General features: G+C 38.5%; 1 protein-coding gene across 1 annotated transcript in view; it reads left to right on the top strand.

Moving 5' to 3' along the window:
* The window catches only part of Smr (nuclear receptor corepressor smrter), a 73,954-nt gene extending 58,207 nt beyond the window's left edge, over positions 1-15,747 (top strand). Inside the window, exons 11-17 of the mRNA XM_085483650.1 lie at positions 4,296-4,607; positions 5,149-5,522; positions 5,609-5,890; positions 6,263-6,740; positions 6,984-9,157; positions 9,239-9,423; positions 9,599-15,747. Of these exons, the coding sequence (XP_085339776.1) occupies positions 4,296-4,607; positions 5,149-5,522; positions 5,609-5,890; positions 6,263-6,740; positions 6,984-9,157; positions 9,239-9,423; positions 9,599-10,322 (4,529 nt within the window). The 3' untranslated portion in view covers positions 10,323-15,747. The remainder of the gene's footprint in view (positions 1-4,295; positions 4,608-5,148; positions 5,523-5,608; positions 5,891-6,262; positions 6,741-6,983; positions 9,158-9,238; positions 9,424-9,598) is intronic.
* The last annotated feature ends 778 nt before the right edge of the window (positions 15,748-16,525 follow it).

Below are 16,525 nucleotides of genomic sequence, written 5' to 3' on the forward strand. Positions count from 1 at the left end.
AACGAAACTCGAAGAGAAATCTCATTTAAATTGTTGAGGATATGGTCATTAAAAAGAGAGAATGCAAACGTACAAGAAAAAAAATATAAAAAATCCTTTTATAATGTAAAATTGTATGAATTCATAAGAATAATATGCAAGATGAAGAATCTCAATTTTCTTTGTCTTGAACATTTTTCTCTCAAAATTGAAAAGCCCTAAACGTAGAAGAGAAACGACTGGACTCAGCAGCGTTATTAATATGTGTCGGTATATAAAATATGCAATACGTTGGATTAATTAAATAAAAAAATTACTGCGAATATATTAGATTGATCTGTAATCTAGAGCAAGATAAAATTGCGTTACATATATGAGGAGGGCATTTGCTCCCCTTGGAATCAGTAAAAGAAGAATCAAGCATTTGCTCTCGTGAATAAACTGGAATTTATTCGCAATTTTATTGAATATAAAAATATTAAAATAAAATAATTAAAAAATTAAGAAAGATCAATAATAAGAAATAAAAAAATTTTGATCACATAACAAAATCGCATTACATATTGAAGGAGTATATTTATCTCCCTTGGAATCGGTAAATAAAATTAAGCATTTACTCTCGTGAATAAATTGAAATTTATTCACAATTGTATTGAATATAAAACCATTAAAATAACCAAATAATTAAAAAATTAAGAAAGAATAATAATAAGAAACAAAAAACATCTTAATCATGTCCCTTCCTGGAAAAAATCCTGCGGACGCCCGCACGTCCAGATTGAACATTAAACAATATCGAGCGATGAGGAATCTGGGATACTTGAAGAGAGAGAGAATTCGGTGGTCAAAAATTTGCAACGCAGTATTCTACTTTAGGGATATTTCGGCCTGTCGATGAGGGAGAAGGAGGGAGTTATAGGGGCGAGTGCGAATTACGAGAGCGATTTTCTCTCGCTCACGGGAATACCTGCCAATCAGTGTCGCGGATATTCTCGCACGGGGTTGTTGCCTATACCCTCTTCCATTTGGCGCGGTGGTATTCATATTAGGTAGATAGATGCTCGTTCTCGCTCGCACGGGCTCTTGGCAATCGTTGCACGGTGTGTCATTGGTAATTCCGTGTCAACAATAATCTCGCGTACAATCCGAAAGACACGTGGGACGCGGCTCGTGTGACAGGTCACCGGAGAGTGGACGCGCAATATTCGGGATCCGCGATTTATCGCGATATATATATATATGTATGTATGTATGTATATATGTATGTATGTATGTATGTATGTATGTATGTATGTATGTATGTACGAGTTTTGAGAGAGAGAACCCAAGAGTACCGTATGCCAAATAATTGGCGAAGCACCAAGCGACCATCGTTTAATTCCAAATTTTCGCTGAATTAAATTAGCTTTGGGGCCATCGTGACATTTTCATCTTATTAAGAACACTCGTCAAACGTCAAATGTTATATCTCTCCGTTCGTTTTCGCGTTTAAATTCTCGCGAAATAAAATTATCTCGCAAATGTGGCGGTATATTTTATATAAGTTTCGTGGGGGGAAAAAAAAGATTGAATTTTAATTATAATTTATATATCTTGTCTCTGAAGATATTGCATATTTATTTTTCCACCCGAGCAGGGAATTGCGGTTTATTAGTTTGCTAGTTTTATTATACATATATATAGGGGCGCGCGATTTCGCGTCTCGCGATAATTGTCGACCGGCGAATATAAATTTACGCAATTTCGCGAAAAAGACGAAGGGAGGGGGGAGGGGGTGGGAATTATCAAAGCGATCTTACTTATAGGAGCGAGAGCGGTGCCGACGTTTGCGCGAGGCTAAGAACGAACGGCAAAACTTTTTAATTGGGCGTCCTTAAATAGCCGAGAGTCCCGAGTAATTATACTGTCTCTCGCTCCGTTTCCGTTGCGCCAACTTCCTCCTCCTCCCCTTATTTCCACCCTCTCACCCCCCTTTTACCATCCTGCGCTTCATCCGCGATGCGCCGTCGTTCCGTGTTTTCATACTCGAGTTCCGTCCGCGGCTCCGTGATTAACTATATTTACTCAATTTCATAGCGGATAAACGCGAGTATATATTCTCTAAATAGCCACCGCGCCACGTTGTACGTTTATTTTCGCGCAAACACGTTTTATCGAATGTCGCTTATGGACGCTCGAGTTAAAGCCCCCGAAAATGTCGACTTTATACTAGAATCCAAATACCATAATAATGGCCCGCAAGAATCAAAATACCGAGAAACGTCATATTCTTTTTCACTTAAGCATTTTTATTCATTAACTAAACATATCATTAACCCTCAGTTACCACTCATTTTTGGCCACCTTATTTTACCACTCATGGATTAGAGTAACCCAGAGTCTTTTTTTTGTTTATATTTCTGGATCTAAAGAAGCTGTTTTGTAGTATTTTTTTTTTCAATCGATACGCCAGACAGTAAGAAAAAAGAATATATCGGTACAAATGTCACCAGATTTCTACGACTCGAGATATTTGAGAAAAAATGTGATCTTCTAAAATCTCCAAAATGACACACGTTTAAATTTTTGATATGGGTTAACGTAACCCAGAGAGATAACTGAGGGTTAAAGTTATTGCTTATATCCCCAGAAATTATACATTAAATTATTATTATATTTAATTATTATAAGATTTTTTTCTATTATCGATTAAGTCGATATCATATTCCTTCAAGAAGTCACATTTTGAATCCAATATACAGAGTGTAAAAACCGGATCAAGGTTTAAGGATAGATTCCTGGGATCATTTGGAAATCATTTTTCCTCAGAAAATGTCGAGTTAGTCTTAAATTAAAAGTCTATTAAATTTTAATTAATATTTAATTGCTTATAACTCGAAAATTCTTGATACCTCGATATTTTTGTAGAGGAAAATTCGTTTCCAAATGACCCCGGGGAAATCCCATTCTTAAACGTTGATCTGGTGTTAACGGAGTAGTACCTTGTAAATATTCAATTCAATATTATTTAAAGGAGCGAAAGAAAGATATCCGCTTTTTTTAACAGGAATATACTCATTCATCGAATTTTATCAAAATTTTATTTTGTTTCAACCCCCTGACTCCTACACAAAATGCCACGTGATCGAGCATCATCAGTATGCGCTGGTGTGATGTATCTCGCGCATTTATATTTCACGCGGACCGCAGACACGTTGGCGTTGTCGAATCGTTTTCAATAGGCGACCCCTTTGACGTTTTGGCGACGGTGTGCATCATGTCGCAATTACACGCACGATAGAATCTAACACACGCGGTGTGTGCGGCCGACACCTGCGTTTTTCGCCTCGCTCCGGCTTTTATTATTTTTATTTGATTTTTATCAGCGCGAAACGACTCGAAGCATTGGAGGAATTGTTTTACTTCTACATTTGGAGAAAGCGAATTACGAGTAATTACTTTCTCCAACAATGTATGTACAGAAGCGATACTGTGTTACATTATGTCACACGGTATATGACTGTGTTTCTGTGTTGCGCGAAAGCATCCATTGATTGCAATTTTATCGATTTAATCCATTTCCAATTTTATCTCTTCTTTTTATTATTTAAAGTTGCCTCGCAATATCTTTGACTTATTAAAAATCGAGTAATTAAATTTGATTCTTTAGTCACAAAGAAATACAATTATAATATAATAAAATCTTTTATTATAATAAAATATTTTAATTAAAATTATAATGTCTCAACAAAATGATGATAATTTTATTGTTAGCTCGAAAAATTAAATATCTAAACTACCATTCTTGCCTCAAGTTTCCTTAATAAATTCTATTCTAGTTAATGGCAGATTCCTAGGATCATTTGGAGACAATTTTTCCTCGGCAAAAATGAGTTTAAAGCTATTGAAAGTAAAATGTTAACAAAACCACATTCTTTAATTAATTTCAAGTACAGCTTATTTTAATAGAATTTTAATTTAAGACTTAATTACAAAGATACATGATGGCAAAAATTGGGAACATGCAAAAAATGATGACCTCCCTCGAGGAGAAATAATCTCCTAATGATCCCAGAAATCTATACCATTATAACAGGTGATCCTCTAATTCCGGGACAGCTTGTATAATGTATTTAATTAAAGATCTAAAAATTTAATAATATAATAATTTAATAATATATTTAATGAAAAATCTAATAATTTATTAAGAGAATCCTCTATAAACGCTGCCTTTCTTTAAAATCTCTTTAAGTCGAAATTTTTGTCTAATTTTACTGCGCGCAAACTTTGTATATTATTACTGTTTCTATAATTTTTGTGAATTATCATTATTTCAGAGAGCGGCAGACAGATAGGACCTCACGCCTGCACGGTGTGTCAAAGCGTCGTCGAGGGTAGCGCCCACAGTCGCGCTTTACCGCGCAGCCAGGCCTCGCAATACGGTCTGCGGGAGGATCAGGTGCCAGCTGGCGCGCGCGTCTGCAACACCTGCAGGTGCAAGGCCGTACGAGGACGTTACACCACCTGCCCGTTACCCGGATGTCCGAATTTAAACAGCTCCAAGTCCAGGATAAAACGGCTGAGAGCGTTGCCCTCCAAATGGCTCGATTTACCGCTGGAGATCCGCGAGCCGATCGCTCAAGAATTCCGTGAGTGTGTTTAGATTTGCACCAATCATTTTTATATTTATATATAAACATACGCGGATGCTTATTGCGATATTTTATTAAGATATTTGTAGTGTAAATTGATTACTCAATTTTAATATCTATAAATTTGTGTTGCATTGATTATTATATTATTATTTAATAAGTATTTTATTATATAGTTATTGTTAAAAACACGTTTATCTTTTGTATCATTTTTTTTGTGGTTTATCATTTTTATATTTCTGTATAAACAGATACATGTATGCATAAACAGATGCTTGTTACGATATTTGATTCAGATATTTATAGTGTAAATTGATTACTCAAGTTTATCTATAAATTTGTGTTGCATTAATTATTACATTATTAATTAATAAGTATTTCATTATACATTTATTATTAAAGACACGTTTATATTTTATAGGTCTTGTTTGCGATCCATTTTATGTATATCATAAAATTAAGAAAAAATGCTAGTTAATTTATATTTTTTTACATGCATATATACTTTATAATTAATGTATTGTATTGTTTTTTCCAGAAATACCAAATAATGCGACGAAATGCTGCTCGGCTTGCTTCAGTCGTATATCGCGCCGATTGGCGCCACATCTTACCGGTGGTACCGAAGCCTCCGAAGATGGTACCGATGCGCGCCAGTGGACGGACGAGGAACTGGATCTGCTCCGCAAAGCGCTTCGAGAATATGGTACCAATTGGCCGAAGATCGCTGAACAAATACCCGGCAAAACGAGTCAGCAGTGCAAGAGCTACTATTTCGCTTACCGAAAGAAATTTAGTTTCGATCAAGTTGTCAGCGAGCATTACACGTTGTTAGGCGAGGAACGGAGGCCACCGTACGTGACCGACGAGGAGGAGAGCGGAAGTAGCACTAGTAGTTGCGACGAACTAGCCGTAAGTGTTTTTACAATTGTTTCAGTTTATCTATGTTTGATGTGTTTTCTTTTTCTCTTCTTTATTTTATCTTTCTCTTTCGCCAGGTTCACGATTCGAGTGACACAGCCAGTGCAGGAAGTCCAGCGACCACCATGACGGGTAGTAACGCGTCAGTGATACCGAGCGGTGGCTCTGCAACGACATCATCGTTGTCTTTTCAGCGTCCTGGCGAGCTTGGATCGTTGGAAAAACTGGGCGACAAACTGGCGGACGTAGCTGTGGTATCACTTGTTCCGCCTGCCGGATCGTCTCATCAGTCTTCCAGCAGCGGAGGCGCTGCCGCTACATCCGGTGGTGCTAGAGAGGATTATGACAGTTCTGCCACGGTAAGACGAAACTTTTTTCTCTAAATTTTATAATTTATCTTATTATATATAGATGATACAAAAACATCTTGCAGCCATCGCAGTTTTTTCAAGTCTTATGTCTATGTCACTAGACATTTAATCCTATAATATCTGTACATGGTACATTTTGTATTACAACATTTTGAATTACAAACATTATTAATAATGCCAACTTTTAATTAATTATCGACACTGTAAAGATATTTATTAAAATATTTTTCAATAATACTTTAAATATATACGCGTTAATCTTATTGATGTTTGAACAGTCTGAAGTAATTAAAAAACAAATTATAAAATAATATTTTTGTACGATAGGACCGTCTGATAGAGGTGCGCTAATTGTTTCAGGAGACAGCGGACGAAGGTCAGGGAGGTGCTGACTTAGATAATGGCAGTGTTGTGGTGACTATGACAACCGCCAGCGGCAATGCAGCGTCGTTGCAACAGCAGAGCCAACAACAGAGTCAATATCAACAACAGCCATCATCTGTCACAGCACATTCGCCTCCTTCAACAACGAGTAATTCAAATCCGATTACCGTAAAGGATCTCATGCTAAGCGTCATCGAGACGTCATTAAAACGCACTCCCAATAGTCCGGCCGATGGCGGCTCGTCCGCGCCTAATAGTTCCGGCGGTACACCGACGATATCCAGTATTTTGAAAACAGATCATCGCAATGACATAACGTACGTTCGCGGTTATAAACCATCCTCGAGTATGACAAACACAGCGTTGTCCAACAGAGATTCAAATCTGGCAACACTTTCTGTTGTTTCGGGACCTCATCATGGCCATCGATCTGCTCCTAGTCCACAGCAAATCGGTAAATTTATCAATACTTTTATCTCTTATCGTTATTTCTTATATGTATATTCAACATTCTTATACAAAATGTTTAAGATAAAACCTGGTCTATTTTTGAAAGGCGCTTTAAATATGTGATGTTACATTTATGAAGTATAATAAATTTTGCTGCAAATATTCGATTCATTCTTTTATCTTCTGCGAACGCATTATTTAGGATTTATTTAAAAAAAAATTTATAATTTATCTTCCTCCGCTTTAGGTCAGATGCAAGCTACTATTACTCCCTGCATACCCGGTGTGCCCACCAGTAGTCAATCGGATATGCTACCTAAGGAAGGCTTGGTTGTCATGCAAGTGCAGCAAGCGCTTCGAGAAACGGAAGGCACGCTTGACTTGAGTATCAAAAAACCCCGATTGCAACAGGATTACAATCATTCGCTTCAAATTCACAAGCCGACGATCGCTCTCTATCGACCAGAACCGCCGCCTGGAGCGTACTATCATCCTCACACCACGCCTCATCTTGAGCAGGGACGCAACGCGAAGAGTCCGCTGGTCTACGCTCCGACGCCAGGCCGACCGCAGGCGTCCATCACACCGAAGATGAACAAAGTGCCATCCGTGCCGCAATCTCATCCCAAGCTGTCGCCGAAACTCGGCAGCATGGGCACGCCGGGGCACAAGGGTGGCTCCATTACGCATGGCACGCCTGTGTCCACGGCGCGTTACGAGGGTCTGCTGCGGCAAATGACGCCGCCTGGCAATCCGCCGGTAAGCGCCGCAAACGTCAGCGAACGCAGCGGCTCCATCAACGCCAGCTCTACCGGTCCGGGTCCGCCGAAAGAGAGCGGCGGGGGCTCGATTACTCAGGGTACACCCGTACTTCCGTTTGCAGTGGATAAACGCGGCACATCCGTTTACGACTATCATCGAGGTACCATTCGACACTCGCCCGTCACGGGTACCGGCAACGTACTGCCACCACCTCCAGGACAGGGTCACGCGAGTCAAGCGACATCATCGGCGGTGGTGGTGAGCCACAGTGGTAATCAGTATAACTCTTATTCCACTGCCGGCCGGCTACCGCCCAACTACACGACGGAACAGCAAATGTCCAGACAGATCATCATAAATGATTATTATACCAGTCAACAAATGAATCAACTCACTCGTGGTGGTAGTAGCACTGGCGCGTCCGTCACCAGCGAGATGATAGGTAAGAACGAGCCTCCACCACCACCACCACCATCGTCGACTCTCTATTACGCCAGCACACCGCCTCCACCTCCTCAGACGCATACGCAGCCGCGACAGGGTGTTATTCAAAGGCACAATCCGCAGAAGCAGATGCATTATCCGCCACAGCAGCAACATGATGCACTAAACAACTTGGTTGAGGTGGCGATTAAGCAGCCTACTCTGCCAGTGCCGCATCCACACAGTCATCCGGCTGCGTCGGGCGGTGGTGGTCACGAGGGTCTTGGTAAAACTATGGCAGATCGTCTATTGGCTGATCGCTATGATAATAATCGCGCGTTTCATGAACAAGAGATACGGCTACAGGAACATCGTATGGCCGCCGAGCATAGACTCGCGCAGCATCAACGCGAGCGGGAGAGGGAACGCGATATCGTTCATTTGCGAGAGAAGGAGGAGCATCGTCTGCATCGCGAGAAGGAATTGCAGCAGTTTGAACATCGTCTTGCGGTGCAGCAGCATCATCAGCACCGTGAGAAGGAGTTTCAGCAGCAGGAACACCGTCTCGCGCAGCACCGAGAAAAGGATATGCACGAACATACTCGTCTTCAGATTCGAGAAAAGGATATCCAGCACGAGCACCGACTCATACATCAACGAGAGAAGGAGATCCAGCAACAAATGGCGGCGGCGCAACGCGAGAAGGAGCACGAGCAGCACCGATTGGCCGTGCATCAGCGCGAGAAAGAGCTACAGCATCAAGAACAGAGACTTGCCATGCAGCAACAACGTGAAAAAGAGATCCAGCAGCATGTCGAGCGTCGTCTGGCCGCGCAACAAGCGCGGGAACGTGAGCGAGAGATGGTGCAAATACAGCAAGCTCAACACATTCAGCAACACATTCAGCAGCAACGTTTAGAACTCGAAAGAAGACACATAGCCGCACAGATATTCAGAGACCAGCAGCTGGAGCGAGATTCGTCGAGACTGTTGAGCAGCGGATTCTCGCAGTCCTCTCGAATTCAGTCTCAACAATCTCAGCAGCAGCAGCAGCAGCAGCAACAATCATTGCGTCAGAGTCAGTCCTCCAGTCAACAGAACGATTCGTCGTCGACCCTTACAGCCGCCAGTCTAATAGACGCTATCATAACGCATCAAATCAATCAGGGCGTTGATAGTGCTAGTGGAAGTTCTTCGAGCAATCAGCCGACGCGTGCTGGCGATCGTCTTTTCCAGGTATGGATGAACGTCTCTCTTCTTTTTTTTCTCCAATTTATTTCATCGCAATCTCATTTTTCTCGCGTTTTTTTTTCTTAGGGTTTGCATCGCGATCCTCCGCAAGAACCTAACGGCATAGCCCATAGTCCCGCCAGTGAAGGGAGCGGGGGTGGAGCAAGCGGCAACGGAAGTGGCTGCAGTAAAGCGATGACTCTCGGCGAGCATGTCGAGCACATTATATCTAAAGATTACGGCCCACCTCACTCGTCATATAGACCTTACCCGTAAGCTTCCGTTCAGGGCAACCGGTTTATTTAACTCAATTTTCTAGACAAGATGCTAAAAATTCAAATCTATAATTTTTATTCTTGCAAAAAAAGAAAAAGCTTTTTTTTTTAATTATTATTTGTCGGAAAATATATTAAATGAATAACGCGAAACTTCTCTTCGAAACGACAGATATCCAATCTCCGATAATCAATGGAAAAGACGGAAACACAACGAGCCAGACTCGGTGAAGACCGGGGACGAGCGTCAGATAATACGCGTCGCGCAGCAGCAGCAACAGCAGCAGACGCAACAGCAGCATCAGTCATCGGGAAAGCAACAATACCATTCGGTCGAGCCAGTCTCCCCACCGGAGACGACCGCGAATCACTACGGACGTCGCTTTTACGAACCGAGCACTGCCACATCCACTTCCGGAACTCCCTCCAACAAGTCGCATCTATCGCCGTTTGATTACGTGAAGAACAAGATTGTCGAGGTGATGCGCACCGAGGACGACAAGGCTGGCGGCGGTGGCGGCGGCGGCGGCGACACCGCGGGCTCTGACAGAAACGGAGGCGGCAACACCTCGGTTGTCGCGACCGAGAAAGACGAGAAGGGTTCGGGGAACGTTGATAGAAGTCCAGGTGGCGGCGGCAGCGGAGCTGGAAGTGGCGGCGGTGGCGAGTTGGTGATCGACGAGGCGGGTGGTCCACCTACCCGCGAACAGCCGCCACCAGCCCCTGCAGCCACCACCTTTTATCCGTTCAGCGCTTTAGGAGTTCACACCGGTCCACCGCCGGCCCCGCCACCCGCCTCCGCTACATCCGTCTCCGTGAGCAAGTCGGAACAGATGCAGGCCGAGCCAGCGCCCCTGATGTCGGCGCAATACGAGCCGCTCTCGGACGAGGATTGATAATTTTCTCTGTCTAACCGCTCAGCGCTCTATATCTAGACTTTACGTTAGCAGCGGCACGCGCTAGCACGTTGATTATTACGGATTTACTAACGCAGAGATGCAAATAACATACACGTTTCCTAGGATAATCATATAGGTCATAGGTGATCGTCGGTTGAACGATGATTGATTATATTGGACGATTTAACGACGCTTTTCAAGGCTTTAATTCACGAAAGCCGCACTGCGTTCTCTTATATCGATCGCCAAATCCTAATCTAAATTAAGAGACTTCTTTTTTATATATACGCATATATATAAAATATGTATTCATATGTGTATATATAAATACATACATATAAATATATATATATGTATATATGAATATGTGTATATATATTTATATACATGTATATTTATCGAGAGAAATCGCGATCTCCAACGAGGCAAATGCAGATAACAAGTATGATGTTTTAAATGAAATCGCGTATATGTGTATATATATGTTGTTATTTTATCAACTCTTTGTAATTTTCATTGTATTTTTAGTCGGAAATCATTCCCGCGTTATGCAAAGAGAAGCGAACACACACATTTACAAGACGAAAATACCTTTTTTTTTCCTGCCTTCTCATGGTGTTGCGCTGGCTTTCAGTTGAACATATGGTGACGAATAGTTTTATCCACTAATTAGTTATTATCGCGATATATGTATATTTATATATGTATATATATATATGTGCCATATGTGCATACATATATACATACTTAACACAAACACACACATATATATAATATAATTTATAATGCCGAATACTAAATATGTATAAATAAATATATATTATGTCAACGTGAACAGGTTACATTTTATCGTCGTGATCTTAATGGGCCCGTTTTCTTTTTTAATTCTCGCGATTATATACATGGATTTTAGTTTAGCAGGAAAATTTTTGGCGAACGCGATAGTCGAAGGGAGAAAAAATAAGATCGTCATACACACATATATATATAATCGTTAAATAACGTGCGTCTATAATATGTATTTTCCATTTTTTATGTTTTTTCGATACTTGCAAATGCGTATATGTAACGTTTAAGCGTTTGGTACCGCGAAAAGAAAGGAAAAAAGAAAGAGTGAAAACGAAAATCGATTCATATTCGATCTACTCTTATTTCGCGTATGTACTAATATACCGTGTGCGCGAGGCTTTTGTCATATGATGAGGTGAATTATATTATTTTCTACTTTGACTTGGTCAGTCCGCGTGAGAAGATGCTGATGTGCGCGCAAGCATTCGATCTGTGGAACGTCTAGGGCTATACATATATGTATACATATATAAATATATACATACATACACAACATATATATGTATATGTATATATTTCCCATGTTCACAATACAGACGCTTCTTTTGTACATAAATGAAAAGTAATATGTAATTGTTAAGCGATAATGATATACAACGCTGATGAGGGCGTGCGTGTTTTTATTTGGAATGAGTCTGTGATGTATTTGGGATTAATAGGTTCAACTGTGTTACAAACCAGTGCAAAGCGTAGCGTGTAATCTGATCTAAGAATGAGAGAGAAGGAGGAGAGGGGAGGAAGGAAAGAAAAAGAGAAAGAAAGCATGGAAGAATATGTTGACTTTTTCAAAGAGGATAATCGTACAATGTAATAATTCTGGTTACGAAGCCAGAGAGAATCGAGAATCAATTTTTAGTGATGAGAAATCAACTTTCGAGATCGTTCTCTTCTTCTTGATGAGATGAATTTAAGAAAACGGAAAAAAAATCATAATTATAAGAGTGTTGTATATAGTATATAATATTAATTTCTAAGTTGAGCAAGTAATATGGCTAGATTATATCCGTACTCATGCTATTGTATAAGGAGTTTAGGTTTAGCGATAAATCGACGTAGTTAGCATTTAGGGGTTTAGAACAGCCACGAACTGATTTTAGGGGAAGAACTCCCTCCCGAACTATGTTCTCTTATTAATAAACGACAGCGAAACAGATTATACATATATTACAGACGAATTAAAAATTGATGGAATTATCATTCATAAAGCGAAATTGGATGTAGATTTATTTCATCTGTGTTTCGAAAAAAGTGCATCCGAGTATATGCGTTTTAACTATCAGAGTACACATACAAAATACACACAGATAAACACACACACACTCACACACATACGCAATACACGCATACGTACATTTACATATTTTTTATACAGCCTAATTTTATACTTGTAGCTTCAACCGTCTTGCGATCCGCGCCTTTGTTTCTTCGTCATCGCGACCCATCGCAAAAAGAAAAAAAAATTGTCGCGAAAAATGATTTTTTTAACGCGTTATTCGCTTCTGCCGGATTCCGCCACGATTACAATATATGCATATAAATATATATTCTGCATTGTTTCGCGCGGCGACTGAGATACCAAGACTCTACAGAGATTCACTGTACAAAGACGACTGCCTCCTCATTGTTCGTACGCCGGCGATCGGGCGATCATTTCTCACTCTCATATCTCTCACTCGCTTTCCTTACTCGCATCCTCGACCGTACAACGAGCGTACATATATATTCTCTGTTATTATAGATTATTATCATTTTTTTAAATATTCTCTCGCCTCTCTTTTCTTTCTCTTTTCCTCTCCTTTTGCCTTTAACAAAAAGGGGAGCTCGTGACACGCAAGCACGCCGATTCTTTTTGTCTCTTGCATGAGAAGCCGATCGAATCGGCGGGTCTTCATTCGCAGAACACAGCATCGTGTCACGAAGACGCGCATCTTTATGAGGATTTACCTTCATTGTATAAAATAATGCCCGAGGTCCCAAAATTGTCGAATGCTTCCAGAGTATATAAGTGAAGATGGATAGAGATCAGATACGTACACACATAACATACACACATACACATTACAGAATGGCGAATTAATCTAGTTAGCCTGAGACATGTAACATTCGCAACAATTTGACAAGACAAGCCGGATGTGACTCGATCTTCGTACTTCTTGTTTAGAGGAATATGTCCTCGGCGTGTCACGTTTCTTCTCCTTCTCGTATAGTACCTGAGCGACACACAATTTACATACACACACAAGAAAGATGATGCGTTCTCGTTCAGCGATTTGCACCCCGAAGAGGTGATGCGAGTTCCAGTCCAGTCCAGTTTAATTCAGGAACTTCAATGGAAACCGCATCCGAAAGGATTCTAAGAGTAGACAATTTTCAAACATTTGTGGAATGCATTTTATATAATAAAAATCTATTGTTTCTCGCGTATTTATGTTATACATTATCTCGTTTGTAATGCCAAATTTTGGAGCCGCATCACTTTGGATGCGATTTCCTCTTCGAGATAGCCTTCGACCTTAACAGGGGCAACATGCGTATAAGACAGGTTTACGTGTTTATATAAAGTGCGAATAATACACCCTACACGTAATTACATATATACACAGAGGGATGACAAGTTTCGCTTGGAAAGAGAGAGAAAAAATCGGCGTGTACATATGATATATGACATGTATACCGAACTCCTTTTTGTTGGTATATACACACACATATATATAAAGAGAGAGAGAGAGAGAGAAAGAGAAAGATTTTCGAGATGTCGGATCTTTTGTCGGGTCGATTTCTGCGCCGGCAATTTTTTCACGTTTCTCAATAAACTCTGTCGCTCTGCCTTTCTCTTTCACTCTCTTTTGCGAATCCAAGAGATAACTGAGGAAAAAGGGAACGTCCAAAGGAATGTATGGCGACCTATAATCTGCTCTATCGAGCGTTTGAGGAAATTCTATAATTAATCGAAAAGTAAATTTTATTTAAAAAAAGGTATCAATATTATCCTTGAAACCAATATTTTAAAAACTGCATATATATTTAGTATTCAATTACTGTCATATGTGTATTATATATATAATCTATTATTTTATTTATATATATATATATAATAATTGATATATATATATATATATATATATATAATAAATTGCAATATATTTATAATATTTAAAAGTATTAAGTAATGAAATTAATACTATATTCTCGTGTGAAAAAATAATTTTAATTTGGACCAGACTCAGAATGGGATGATAGTGCGTAAGTTTCCAGAAATATTTTTTCTTGCAATTAAATAGAATTGTGCACAAATTTTTCTTAGAGCGATACCAAGTGACTAATAAAATTAATCTCATTTCTAGATGTATTTTTAACTAACTCCTTTTTAAAAAAGCACAAATTAAGAAAAAAATCGAGTCAAAATTACTGAAAAAGAATTTCGTTGAATTTTGTTCTGATATTTTTCTGATATTCGCTATTTTAATAACAATTGTCTGTTTTAATTACTTATGCTATTATTTTATATAGCTCTTAATTAGTGTACATTAATGCATCTAACCAAATTCGCTATTAATTTTAAAAAAATTACTTTTTTTTTTTTTCATAAAACTCTTACATATTACCATATCTGTGTCTGGCTCTTACTGATTCGGGGAATTAAAATATGTGTATACAAACATATTATATATATATTTTCAAAATATATAAATATAATTATGAATGTAATTAAAATCTTATTTAATCGGAAAATTTAGATCAATTTCCTCGAATGTTTGAAAAAGGAATCTTTGATCGCATTTGTGATACTTGGAAGAAATCAGCTGGTGCGCGTCGTGAGCAATTTTCGATATTATATAATAATAAAAAAGAGACGCTTTGATGATGTTTTTCTTAAAAAGGAGCAAAGAGAGAGAAAGAGCAAGACGCGTTTTTCGTAGCAAATGAAAGGACGAAAGCGAACTTTATCGTTGTAGCTACCGCGCTATCATCTAGACTAAAGTTTTAGGCGACGTAGAAGCGCGAAAATTGTCGCGTGTATATGTACCTATACACCCTCACTTTGTGACACGTTGAGGAAAAACGATCGATTAATTTGTTCGGTGTGTCCATCGTTCGATCCCTTTTACGACGTACGCGGAAGAAGACGAAGTCTGTATATAGTAATATGATAACGCCGAGGTACACACACAGCTCCCTCCCAATTGTTGTATCATAATAATATTAATAATAATAAAAAAAATAATAATAATAACATCAATAATGATAATGAATGCATATGGCGCGATCGCGAAACGTCTAAGAGCTAAAGGAATAAAAAAAAGAAAAAAAAGGAAGAAAAGAAAGACGAGAAAAAGAAGCGAAACACTCTATCTAACAAAAACGTGATTATTATCCACGAACACACGCTCTGTTAATGCGATTAATTAATGAAAAAAAAAACAAAGTAACTGAAAATTAATTATAGCGAGCGAGAGCATACCACGCCTACAGTAAAAACTACAGATGTAGCATACACGATAATATTATTATCAAAACAGTTCAATGTAAATTGTTATTTTTGTTGAAATAAAAATCACCTCCGTTATAATAACGAGTATTTTTTTATTGTCACCTCTTTCGAAAAATAATATACAATTTTAGAGAAGAAATCGGATAGTGCTACGCTTATGTTCTAATTATATGTAATTCTAAATACATTTTTTATAATTGATTGCAAAATATAAATTTTTTTTGCGAGGAAAAAGGGAATTTTTTATCTATATTTATATATTTTGAAATCAATTTTTCTAGAATTTTTGTAATAAATATAGATTGCATTATTTTGTTATTCTACGTATGTGTTTATTTTCTTTTTTGCATCTGCGTTTCTAGATTATTTAAAGCACTTTATTATATTATTTCTAAGATTATATATATTCACAGGCCCGAATCCGCGAGAAAAGTGTCTATCAATTTTTATACTTAATTTACAAATGTGTCTATCAATGTTTATATTTAATTTACAAATGTGTCTATCAATTTTTATATTTAATTTACAAATGTGTCTATCAATTTTTATATTTAATTTATAAATGTGTCTATCAATTTTTATATTTAATTTACAAATAAATAGTACATATTAGTATAAGTGATGCGATTGACGTGTAGTAAAATATGCGTTTTTTAGTACTCTCGATAATTCATCTAAGTTAATAAATTATATTTTGCGAAGAGAGAAATGAAATTAAGAAATAATAATGTGTCTTAATTTTGCGAAGAAGTAGCGCATCAATTTCAAATCACATTTCGAGATCGTTAACTTTTTTGTGATTTTGTGACAATTGTGAGTTTAATTAAAAATAATTACATACTTTATATTTCCTACGAAT

Source organism: Nylanderia fulva, unplaced genomic scaffold, assembly GCF_048542155.1.
Source record: "Nylanderia fulva isolate GAGA-0341 unplaced genomic scaffold, ASM4854215v1 Scaffold26, whole genome shotgun sequence".
In the NCBI taxonomy this organism is placed as follows: domain Eukaryota; kingdom Metazoa; phylum Arthropoda; class Insecta; order Hymenoptera; family Formicidae; genus Nylanderia; species Nylanderia fulva.